This window comes from Pan paniscus, chromosome 6, assembly GCF_029289425.2.
Source record: "Pan paniscus chromosome 6, NHGRI_mPanPan1-v2.0_pri, whole genome shotgun sequence".
NCBI classification, from domain to species: Eukaryota; Metazoa; Chordata; class Mammalia; order Primates; family Hominidae; genus Pan; species Pan paniscus.
In genome coordinates, this window is record NC_073255.2 from 12,139,569 (window position 1) to 12,152,117 (window position 12,549).

Here is a 12,549-nt window from a genome sequence, read left to right on the forward strand (position 1 = left end):
TCTTTGCAAACCTGTAGTTTAAAGAGCACTGCTCTAGACCGTCTTGGAATTCCCATGTCTACCATTGTTCTCTTCTGTTTTTGATTGGTGGATTTACATTTTGGAATGAGGTATGTGACTATCAGAAAGTAATCTCAACTCCTGTGCTTTGACCTTTTACCACCTCAGGGTACTTGTAGAAATTCTTAATAGTGGATTATTGTGAACTTCAAAAATGAACTGCCACTTCAGCAGCATGTCTTTCCTGCTCTTCAGAAACTCATTCAGAGCAGTGAGAAATTTCTGTCAATAATCTATTAAAAACTGGCTGCTTTCTTTTATGAAGTGCCAAGCAGAGACTATTTAAAGGCAGCATTTAGCATGCCTATGAAGCACCAGGAGAACTTATTAAAATGCTGATTCTGATTCAGTAGGTCTGGGCCTAAGATTATGCATTTCTAACAGGCTCCCAGGTGATGCTGCTGCTTTTAATCAGTAAACTAGAGTTTGAGACGAATTTAGATTATAATGTCAACTCTTACTAGCTCCGGTGATGTCCTGGATAACACTGACATGAAACCAATAAATCAGAGTGTCAGTTCACATTAGGATGAGTTTGCTTTCCTTTGGCTAAATCACTAATAGAGGGATAAATAGGGACTTTGAAATTAGGAAAATGCTTTCTTCAGTATAATTTATTAATATTTGGATTTTACATCAATGTAAATAACTTTTTAAAATGTTTTGTTTAATAGATGAGAACACAGACATTGCTGAAAACCTCTATCAGAAAGTTAGAATTCTTTGCTGGGTTATGACCGGCCCTCAAAACCTAGAGAAAAAGGCCAAACACGTCAAAGCTACTTGGGCCCAGCGTTGTAACAAAGTGTTGTTTATGAGTTCAGAAGAAAATAAAGACTTCCCTGCTGTGGGACTGAAAACCAAAGAAGGCAGAGATCAACTATACTGGAAAACAATTAAAGCTTTTCAGTATGTTCATGAACATTATTTAGAAGATGCTGATTGGTTTTTGAAAGCAGATGATGACACGTATGTCATACTAGACAATTTGAGGTGGCTTCTTTCAAAATACGACCCTGAAGAACCCATTTACTTTGGGAGGAGATTTAAGCCTTATGTAAAGCAGGGCTACATGAGTGGAGGAGCAGGATATGTACTAAGCAAAGAAGCCTTGAAAAGATTTGTTGACGCATTTAAAACAGACAAGTGTACACATAGTTCCTCCATTGAAGACTTAGCACTGGGGAGATGCATGGAAATTATGAATGTAGAAGCAGGAGATTCCAGAGATACCATTGGAAAAGAAACTTTTCATCCCTTTGTGCCAGAACACCATTTAATTAAAGGTTATCTACCTAGAACATTTTGGTACTGGAATTACAACTATTATCCTCCTGTAGAGGTAAGTTTAGAAATTTTATTACTATGTCAATACTTGGACTGACTGAATTTTGTTGATAAAAACGTGTTAATATGTGTATGTTTCTTTAGTACCAATAACAAGGACTCTTTCTTAGTCTTTTTAAATAGAGTGGCAGTATAACAAAATAGATGAGAACAGGGACATCAGCAATCAGCAATAGTCACTTAGCAAATATCTATTGGTGCTGTTATATGCCAGGCACTGAGAATGTAGAAGTAAATCACAGCCAATTTCCAGTTCTCGTGAACCTTACATTCTGGATGAGGACATATACAGTAAACAGGCAGACTTGTAAATATAAAATAGGATTTTAGTAGTAAGTGCCCTGAAGAAAAATAAGCCAAGTAAGGGGATGGAGAGTGACCCAGAGTGGGATGGAGTCCTCTGGTTTGGGTGATTAAGAAGGCCTCTCAAAGAGGTGACTTTTGAGCAGAAACCTGAGTGTTATTAGAGAGCAAGTTGTGTGAAGATCTGGGTAAAGAGCCTTCTAGTCATCAGGAGGATTTAATGGAGGTTCTGAAAGACCTAGAGTCAAATCCTGCTCTCTCACTTAATAGCCGAACAACCTTGGATGGACAGGAGCCTTGGATGACATCTGAGCTTCAGTTTCCTCATTTGTAAGATGGACATAATGTACCTGTCTTATTTAGTTGTTGTAATTACAACATAGTACAGCCCTTCACACAGTAAGCATTTAATAAGCCTTGGCTCACATTCCTGAGAATTTTATCTAAAGTGCATTATTTTAGGAAGTATTCCAGTAGTACAAATATTTCAGAATATACATTGTACTTAGCCCCTATCTTTACCAAATATTAATCTTTTGCCACATTTGTTTCAGTTATTTAAAGAAAAAAATGCTATAGTATTTTTTTCAGATTTTTAAATAAATATCTTTCTACAACTTGCCCTTTTCACACAACATTGAGATTTATCAATGTTAATTACATGTCTGCTGTGTTCACTATTATAAGCATTGCTTCAGTGAATAACTGAATGAGACCAGGAATCATGGAACCTAGCTTTTAGGCTCAATTCTGTTACTAATAATGCCTTTAGGCAAGTCACTAGTTCTCTATGCCTTCTTTTCTGTGGACCTAACGTATAAATAATGCACTTCATGCTACTACTGTCATCTTCATAAGGCAATGCTTTCAAATCATCATCTGGAACAGTGATTCTCAACCCAGGGCAATTTTGCCCCCAGAGGACATTTGGCAAGGTCTGGAGACATTTTTGGTTGTTACAGCTAGGAGGCTGCTACTGGCATCTAATGGGTAGAAACCCACTACATTATAAACCTACTAAATGCTAAACATCCTAAAATGCACAGGACAGCCTCCTACAACAAAGAATTACTCTAGCCCAAAATGTCAGTAGTACCATGGTTCGGAGACCCTGGCCTAGAACATCTGACCCAAGCTTTAGGTAATCAGCTTTAAAAGGAAACTTTTGATAGTCTGTTTTTCTATTTTAGTGAGAGTACTACTTTGGATGCTTTTTTGATGTAAACTTTTCTTAATATATTCTGACCATTCCAAGATGACTTGATCTTTTTTCCTTTCTTAATTCTGTATCCTTTTCCATACAAAAAATTTACCCAAATTCAAGAATATAAACATGTAGCAAATACATCCAAATGCATATAAGATCTTACTAAGAGTATCTGATGTTGGATACACATACAGTAGTAGCAAAGGGACATCATAATTGGCAAATTTGTTCTTTCTCTAAAAATTTATCAAATTATGTTGAAGACCATAAAACAGAATTAGAATTCAGAGTACCAAAATTGACCCATCAATCTGACATTGCCTGTTCTCCCTCAGGAGATTCTTACATAAACCCAACGTGAAACTAAAATTCTATTATTATCCATCTATCATTTAGTAAGTTTTCTTCCCCCTAAATGAGTTTAAATCTTATACATACTTTTTTTTTCTATATACTAATTACTGAAAATACAGAAAATTTTTATCTAGCAAGTCAGGGTAAAAGATATTCTAATTCATGAAAGAGTTACATTCCTAAATTTCTTGTTCAGAACTGACTCTTAAGCAGTTCCCTTCCCACTCCACCTTCTTAGTAATAGACTTTTCACCAGAGAAGTTGCAGTGAGTCTTAATATGGTAGATTTAAAATATATGTGTAATTGTTTACATATGTATCTCTCTCTACATGAAAAATTGACTTTTCTGTAGGTCAGAAATGGTCAAATATGATCTATTTTATTCAGTTTTATTTACATTATTCTATCTGAAACATATTAGTACATAATTGAGGTAGAGAGCTCCTGATTTTTTTAAATTGTTAACTAATTATTCTACTACCATTTTTTTAACTCGTTACTGATTTAAAATGTCCCCTTTATCATACACTGTAACCTTACTTATAGTAGGATCTAAATCTGGGATTTCAGTTCTATGCCATTGTTCTCATTTGATTTTGGCCCAGCACCATATTGTTTTGAACCTTGTAGCTTTACAGCAGTTTTAAGTTACTATTCTAAGGGCAAATTAACTCTTCTAAGTGTTTTGGCAACTCATTTCTTTATCTTTGCATACAAACTCATTGATTTAGGGACAATAACATCTTTGCCCAGGATTTTTTGTAAGTCACCTTTTAGGTCCTTTGGTCAAGTTTTATAAACTATTTCCATAGGTATGCAATATTTTTGTTACTGTTCTACTTGGGCTTTTAAAGACTTAACTTTTTACTGATATATATGAAAACTTATTTGTTTGATTTTCTTTTTAAGCATCTTTAAAATCTGGCTTTGTAACTGAATTCTCTATTTCTGATGATTCTTCACTTGAGATTCTTGAGTTTTTTTGGGTAACCATAATTGTCTGCTAGCTCTTGTTTTCTAATAATTATAGCTTTTTACCTTTATTGTCTTTTATTGCATAAATGCTTAACAGAATCCTGGCCATCCAGTAAAATATAAATAAATAAGAGCAAATATAATTAATGCAGTAAATCTTATCAAAAATATTATTTTACAGAATATAAAAATTGCTTCCAGAGGTCAGCAGTTTATAACTATTACTGGTCTAGTCCTTAAGTTTAATATGCACTGGACAGTATAGTAGCCACTAAGTATGTGTGGTTATTGAGCACTTGAAATGTGGCTAGTCCAAATTGAGATATGCTGTAAATAAAATACACACCTAATTTCAAGAAAGGTTTCATTAATCATCGTAAAACTATTGCATGTTAAAACAGTATGATGAACTTTTTCAGTTAAATAAAATGAAATTAATTTCACTTTTTTTTTTTTTTTTTTTACATTTTTAATGTGGCTACTATGTGGCTTACATATCTGTTGGACAGAGCTAGTTTAGATAATCACAAGTTGACTTATCTGGTTATTTTTCCTATTTGCTTTTATTCTGATATTTCCTAAAGACGCAAGAGTAGGTTGTCTAAGAATCTACATATCCAGTGTGTGTTTCAAAGGAAAGTTTAGAGATAACAGCAGAGAAAACGCAGTGGACAGTTTGATAATTTTTACACACTGTAAGCTACATACTTCCAAACATAAATTATTAGATTTATTAAATATTCAATCAATATGAATCTTCTCTTGGAACTTGCCAGACTATCTCCCTCATTCTTTACAAAGATGTCAGATGGAGCCTGAAGTTTTGTTGGAGTCACCTGGATGACACCAACATTCTCCAGATACCAATTCTGACTCTAGGTTGACTGCTTAATTCATCTCTTTTTCTGTCTTCTTAATTTTCTTGCTTTCTTGTTCGTTGTATTATTGTTGTTTTATTTTAAACTTTGTTCTCATACCAACCCTATTAGGAATTTATGAGAATTACATAACTGGACAAAGGTTTAAATCTGACCTACCTGAGGGCCACCTGATATGATTTTTCAGTCAATAATAGCTAACATTTATTGAGCATTTATTTTAAGCAAAGGGTAATGCCAAGCGTTTTACACACATTGTCTCCTTTAAATAACCACCTTTTACAGATGTGGAAATTAAAGCTTATAGAGATTAAATAACTTACTCAAGGTCGTATACTAGCCCACAAAATTTGGGTTCAAACCCAAGTCTAGGTTGAGAGCTTTGTCTCAAATACTGTACTGTTTGGGTTGATACATATATAGATGAAGTGTATTGGGTTGTAGACACCTAATGGGCAAGGCTTTGTAGTCATTGAATGCCCTAGAGGTATGTTTCCGAGTCTGAGCCACACAAAAAATTACAGTGAGAAAATTAGGAAGAGAAAGCAGATGTTGGAGAAGGAGATTTCTCCTTGTATAGCTGCTCCTTTGATTTGAAGAAATCTCAGTAATTTTATCCGCTAAAGAGTGTGAGAGAATATTGTTTCATTTAAAAATACTTTCCACAGTTTCACTTGGTTTCACCAATTTCAATTGGTTTTAAATCATTAGGATGTCTAAGTAAACTATTGATTTCTTCCACAGGTCTAGTACATTAGGTTCCTCTGCTTTACCTTGCCATCTTTAATGTTTGTATTCTTTTAAAATTAGCTTGTCCTTTGTAAGTATGTAAATATTGTATGCTAGCAATGTGCTGTTTATTAACAATACCTGTTTCCACTACTTTTTTAGGGTCCTGGTTGCTGTTCTGATCTTGCAGTTTCTTTTCACTATGTTGATTCTACAACCATGTATGAGTTAGAATACCTCGTTTATCATCTTCGTCCATATGGTTATTTATACAGATATCAACCTACCTTACCTGAACATATACTAAAGGAAATTAGTCAAGCAAACAAAAATGAAGATACAAAAGTGAAGTTAGGAAATCCTTGAAAGAAAATCATGAATGAACAAAGGTAATTTGTCTAGCATTGCACTGAAAAAGGACTTCTGCATTTCTGACATAGAACACTGGAATCCCAGTGAGGAATTCTAAGTGAACATTCCTTATAGAAACCTTTCACATGAATGACTATAAACTGAAGCTTTAAATGAGCTGTGAAGTGTGTTAAAATGTGTTTTGATACAGTAATATATAAATATATCTATATATATGAGGAACTTGTGTTTTTTAAATGGTGGCCAGGTAGAGGAACTAGAAAAGAGATTTTGTTGCCTGTTTTCTGACCATCTGTGTTATTGTCACTGAGAAACTAAAATAGTAAATTTACTAAAACTACACTGCACCATGTTAGTGATAAACAGATCTGCCTTAAAGAAAAGAAAATTTTAGAAAGAAATATTGTTGCTCAGTGTTGTTAATACAGCTCAAGAATTGAGTTTATATTTGCAGTATGCTATAAATGATACCCCCCTACCACACACACACACAGTTTTTGTCTAATGAAAATGTTGCTGTGATTATTTATAATTGGTAGTATTTCTTCCAGAAGAAGCTAAAATAAGACTGGCACTTACCCTGAAGTGCATTAATAAAACCACACTTTAAAATTATCATGGGCCTTGACTATATTATATACTTGATTCTAATTAGTAATCTTTTACGCAATCTCTGTTGTCTCTTTTCTAAATGTGTTTAGCCACTCTTGAATACCATTCTCCACTATTAACATTAATTTACTCAAACCGTTCATAGCATTCTGTAAACATGTATTTTACATATTTGTTCCCAAATTTGCCCATTGTTCATTATGGGTAACTAATAATAAATTTAATGCTGTTTCAGGATGCTTTTCTTATAACAGTGCCACTCTCAGGAATTACTAAGTGACATTTTAAATTGATATTTTAAACTCTTTCCAACTACATAGTTATGGTTTATTTCATTCTCATCCTGTTGGGATGAGAACTTGTTTGTGCCTTTCATAACTTGTTTAAAGCAGAGTTTTAAAATTAGTTTATAGGATCTGAGGTGGCTATTAGTTACAGTGGCAAGATTATTTAGAATGCAAGATTTTGATGATAATTAAAAACAATAGAAAATGCAGAGTGCTTAAACAAAAATGTTATATCTTGAAAGAGTAGATACTTAATTTATAAATAACAGTCTGAAGGTTGATGCTATTTTGGGATAATTGTTTTGCTAATGGATAATTCTAACAACGCAGAATACCTAGTCAAGACTGTCATCAAAAACATTCACAAATGTTTCATTCTATTTTTAGTGACTCTGTTTAAAGAGTTTCTGAAAGGAAAGAAATTTTTTATTTTTATTATCTTTAGCAGTACTGAGTGTCATAGCAGAATATTTTACGGACTTTCTATGAGATTATTTTTATGGTACAAAGTATTTACATTTCCCTTATGTTTATCATTATGCCAATTTTACATGGCAGTCATGCCACTGACTCTGCTATTTAGCTAAGTAATTTCTTTTTTCGGAGACTGTCTCACTCTGTCTCCCAGGCTGGACTGCAGTGGTGCGATTCTCCTGCCTCAGCCTCCCGAGTAGCAGGGATTACAGGCACGCGCTGCCACGCCCCGCCAGTTTTCATATTTTTAGTAGAGACAGGGTTTTGCCGTGTTGGCCAGGCTGGTCTTGAACTCCTGACCTCAGGTGATCCACCCGCCTTGGCATCCCAAACTGCTGGGATTACGAGCGTGAGTCACGGCACCCGGCTAAGTAATTTCTATTTATTGTGCCAAAACGTGTCAAAATCATGACCTCTTTGAATGGTATATTTGAGAGGATGTTCATTTCATTGGTTAACCATGGACTACTCTGTCCACGTAGTGAAAACATGCACCAATTTTTACCTATTATCATGGTAGTATCATCTGCCAAAATTTCAAGGCATTCATTTTATTGTTTGAACAACTCTTCACCATGGTGTGGACATGAATTTTCATATGTGTTACTTGACTAGAAGTATAAATGGTTTACTATAGATATCCAAAAACCTTAAGATTTGCTCATAGGAAATGAATATTGTGATGAATCCTGGGCTCTAGAGTCAGACTTGCTTGGGTTTAAATTCTTGCTCTAACACTTACTGTTTTTGTAACCTTGAGCAATTTTAATCTCTCTGTGTCTCAATTTCCTCATCTTTTAATTAGGGATGATAATACTACCTACCTCACAGGATTTTTATGAGGATTAAATAAATGTAAGGTTTTTAGAACATTGATAGGGAGCAATAAATAGAAGATTGTATTATTATTCTGTTACCTTGGAGTGTAAGTACTGCATTTAAGTGAATGAAAAATTTGCTTTGACCAGATACTGAAGGAAATAAGTAATAGCTAGTATTTATCCAATGCCAACTGTATGCTAGGTACTGTGCTTAGATAATCTGTGTATAATAGTGTTAATCCTCAAAATTTGGGTGTTATACCCCTATTATAGATAAGGAAACTGAGGCTCAGAGAATTAAAGTAACTTTGTCACTGTCACAAAGCTAGTAAGTAACAGAGGTAGGATTTATATTCAAAACCCTGTGTGTTCATTTGAACCGTATCAGGCTTGGGGCTATTCATGTAGCATTATTTCCATTTTTATGTATATGATATATGACGTCTGATGCATTGGCCAGTAATAGTCAAATTAACCCAGCCAAATTGTCACAGTGATTCTTAAACTGTGGTTCTCACACTTGCCCAGGATGTTGTTAAATGCAGATCTGAAGACCCCAATCTCACAAATTCAAATTTAAGCATGGGGCCCAAGAGTATGCATTCTTACCAGATACCCTAGGGCAGTGACTGTCAAAAGTGTGGTCCCAACAAACAGCATTAACGTCACCTGGGAACTTGTTGGAAATGCAGCCTCTCTCAGGGCCTCATCTCAGATCTACTAAATTAGATACTCTAGGGGCAGGGGCAGGGGCAGGGGCTAGCAGTTGTGTTTAAGCAAACTCTGCAGGTGTCTTTCTTATCCTAGTTTGAGAACCAATACCCAACAACCTACATGATTTTGGTGCAAGTAGTGTTTGAAACACACTGAAGATTACTGCCCTATTACTAAGACATTTTTCAAAAAGCATGTTTTAAATCAGTGTAGTCCAGGATCACACTATATTAAATATAAAATAAAGATAACTTAAAGGATCATTGGATCATTCATTTTGGCCAAATTTTTAGCTTCTCCAAAGTGACTAACATCAGGGCCCACAATAAAATCTGTAATTCTCCAAGTTTAGTAATTTTATATTGAGGCAGGAAGGGTTCATTAAGTACTAATAAGTACATAATTTATTAAAAACATACACAAGTGTCATCAAAAAGGTCCACAATTGTTAGTAAAAAAAATTAAATTGAAGTAGTAAATGCTGTTTTATAACATACATTTTTCTGCTAATTCATTCTGTTTTGTGTGACCTAATGAAGCAAAAGAAAAATAAAAAAGCAATTCTCCAAGTACTTCATAGAGCACATAAAACCAGATTTCATGATGATGATGTATTCACTATCTTTTAGATTAAGATCTTTGTTATTTGGTAAATGATTTCAGTATGGTTTTAAAACATAAGGCTTTTGATGTCTTATGTTCTCTAATAATGGTATGCTTGTATTTTCTAGTGGGAAGTTCATAGATAAAGCAGATTTTTGTCCCAGTTTGCTTTCAAATATAAATTTCAGAGGGCTTTTTCTTACTGTAATGAGGTATGAAAATAAATCATTGATCAGCTCTTAATATTTTTTGAATATGGAATTGGATTTGAGCAGTAAATTTGCTAACTGGTTATTTTCACAATTTTCTTGAATATTAATTTTTCACTTCTTTGAGACTGTCAAACTATAGTTACTACCAGGTTGATGCACTGTACTTGAAAGAAACCCTTGATTAAATTACATCTAGCATTTTATTTGCCGTTTCAATTTTCAGTTCATTAGACTATAATTCTTTGACAGTTTCTGCCTGGTGTTTATTGCCCTTCTTTGTTTGCTTTATTACTAACTTCCATTTTCTAGTTACTCTTAAATGCTGCCTTCACAAGGTTAATTTGGCTGTTAATAGTGATTAGAATTTTTATTACTTAATTGATAATTTTAAACCTACTAACTAGGGTTCCCTATGAAATTGAAAGTAAAAGTCTAAGAATAATGCCTGCTGGCTCTCGAGATACTTGCCCTACTTAAAAATCTATAATTTTAAATTAATTCTATGTCTACAATTATTAAAGGAAGTAAAGTTATTTGGGTTCTTCCACTCACCCTTTTCTCAAAAACGACAACAAAAAACAAAACTCATTTTATTTTTCTACTTTATAGTAGGCCTGACAGAAACATAGTGAAGCAATCTGGGAGGCAACCTGTGGTAGATTTTATGCTAAATGTTAATGTAACCTCTGTTGATTTTTTAAAAATGTGTTTATATATAAGATTTCAAATAAAAACTTTAATACAGGCTAGAATAAGGAATTTTACAAATTCTCTTTAGAGAAACCAACATTAAAATTTTAGAGTTGAATTTTGCTCTATTTCAACTCCCTTACCTCTCTAGTTTTCAGTTTATATTAAGTTTTAATAACTTTGCAGGCCCCTGCAAATTAATAATCTACATGAAGTATATTATTAGAGGGAAACTAATCTTACTGCTAAGCAGTGTGTTGTACTACATAGTGAATGTTCGTGTTTTGGAATTTAAAAATTATTTAAGGTAATGGTGTTATGAATGGTTTAAAAATGTCTGGTGACTTGCTTATTTTTAAGTGATCACCATTAAGTCAGAAAAATGTATTTTTAAATGTTTCTTGAAGTGCCTTTTGAACATTTTTAAACAGCGGATTTAAATAATGCATAAAATAAATTGCCATGTTCAAAGTTGTTTCATCTGATTATTTTTAACCAATATAAAAGTTGTGAGATAAATGTCGTCTTTTATGGGTAGTTTGGGGTTATTTTTCCAAAAGTTTAAAATTGTTTTCCCATCAAAGCTATTTAGTTTGAATTGGCTTTCATAAGTTTTACTGCAATATATGTATTATTTACTTTAAAGCAACAAAATATTCCACCTCTGACTGAGAATAATATACTGTAAAAAAATTAGAAACACTGTAGTCTAGGTAAGTGTGTCTAGATGGGTGGGGGTGGAGGAGGGGAGAGAATCTCATATATTTAGAGAGATTGCTTCTGTGCTCCTTGGTATACTTTGATCTATCTCATACACTGAGAAATTAGTTTATTCAACAAATACTTATGCCAGGCATCTGCTAGAAATACAGTGGTGAGCAAGACATACAGGATGTCTTAATTCTGGAGTTAGAAAATAAGCTAGTAGATGAATAAACCAAGTATTTCATAGAGTGGTATTAGGAAAATAAAAATATTATCAGAACAATTTTCTGGATGGGGTATTAAGGAAGACTAGGAAGTAACATTTGAGCAGAGACTTGAATGTTGAATAACAGACATTTTATATACTTCAGAAGTTACTTTTATCTATGAAATTATTTGCTCCAACTATATGTTAAAAAAAAAAACTTTCCACCCTTGCTTAATCATGCTGTAGGTATAAGTGAAGGCTTACTGAAATGTAAACTATAGGCTAAAAAACTTTGTGTTTTTAGGCATACTTCATCCAGAGCTCAGGTGTATTGATAGATTTGTCTGGGAGTTTCAGAATATGAATAAAAATAGACCTAGTATTTTATCTCTTTCTAGGCAAACAGTTACAAATTCCATAAGGCCCTTGAGTCTAGCCTATATGTCTTGATTTTTCAGTAATCTGCTACCCAGTATGTTATTAGCATGTGTGTGTGCACACGCAAGCATGCATACACACTGTTATTTGGATTAGACAGCTTTAGAAAAGCTGAGGAGATAAATACCACTTCATACTACTTTAGTAGTAGAGTTGTATAATTTAACATATTCAGACAGCTAAATATTTTCCAAATAGCTGTACTGATAATTGTTAAGTCATTGGAAAGTAGATATATTTACCTAAATATATACAATTAAACCTATTTTAAGTTTTCCAAAGGTATGACTTCATAGTACTGGAAAGGATACAAGAAGATTCTTGCTGAATTTATCTCCTTGTTAAAGGGAAGTACTCTACAGAGCTCAACATAGTGGTCGTCTTAAAGTCTAATAATGCTGACAATACGGATTGTTCAAGGGAAATTTTTTTAGTGGTTAAGAATGAACTAACATTTAACTACTAAAGTTGAATAAGTTCAGCAACATTGGCATTCTCCAGATACATCTGTATTAGTAAAACAGAAGTGAATTTTGTTTTGCCATGAGTTTATTACTAA

The 12,549-nt window shown here is 33.5% G+C and overlaps 1 protein-coding gene across 11 annotated transcripts in view; it reads left to right on the forward strand.

Annotated features, from left to right (window-relative positions):
- Nucleotides 1-12,549, forward strand: part of C1GALT1 (core 1 synthase, glycoprotein-N-acetylgalactosamine 3-beta-galactosyltransferase 1) — a 120,729-nt gene that overhangs the window by 83,157 nt on the left and 25,023 nt on the right. For 7 of the 11 annotated variants that reach the window (XM_063605631.1, XM_055115700.3, XM_034963683.3 and 4 more), the window contains 2 exons: nt 735-1,402; nt 6,017-6,841. In XM_063605631.1, the coding sequence (XP_063461701.1) occupies nt 735-1,402; nt 6,017-6,220 (872 nt within the window). In that variant the 3' untranslated portion in view covers nt 6,221-6,841. Of the gene's footprint in view, nt 1-734; nt 1,403-6,016; nt 6,842-12,549 lie in introns of those variants that run through there. The other 4 variants (XR_004672351.3, XR_004672352.3, XM_034963681.3 and 1 more) reach the window with 1 other exon arrangement.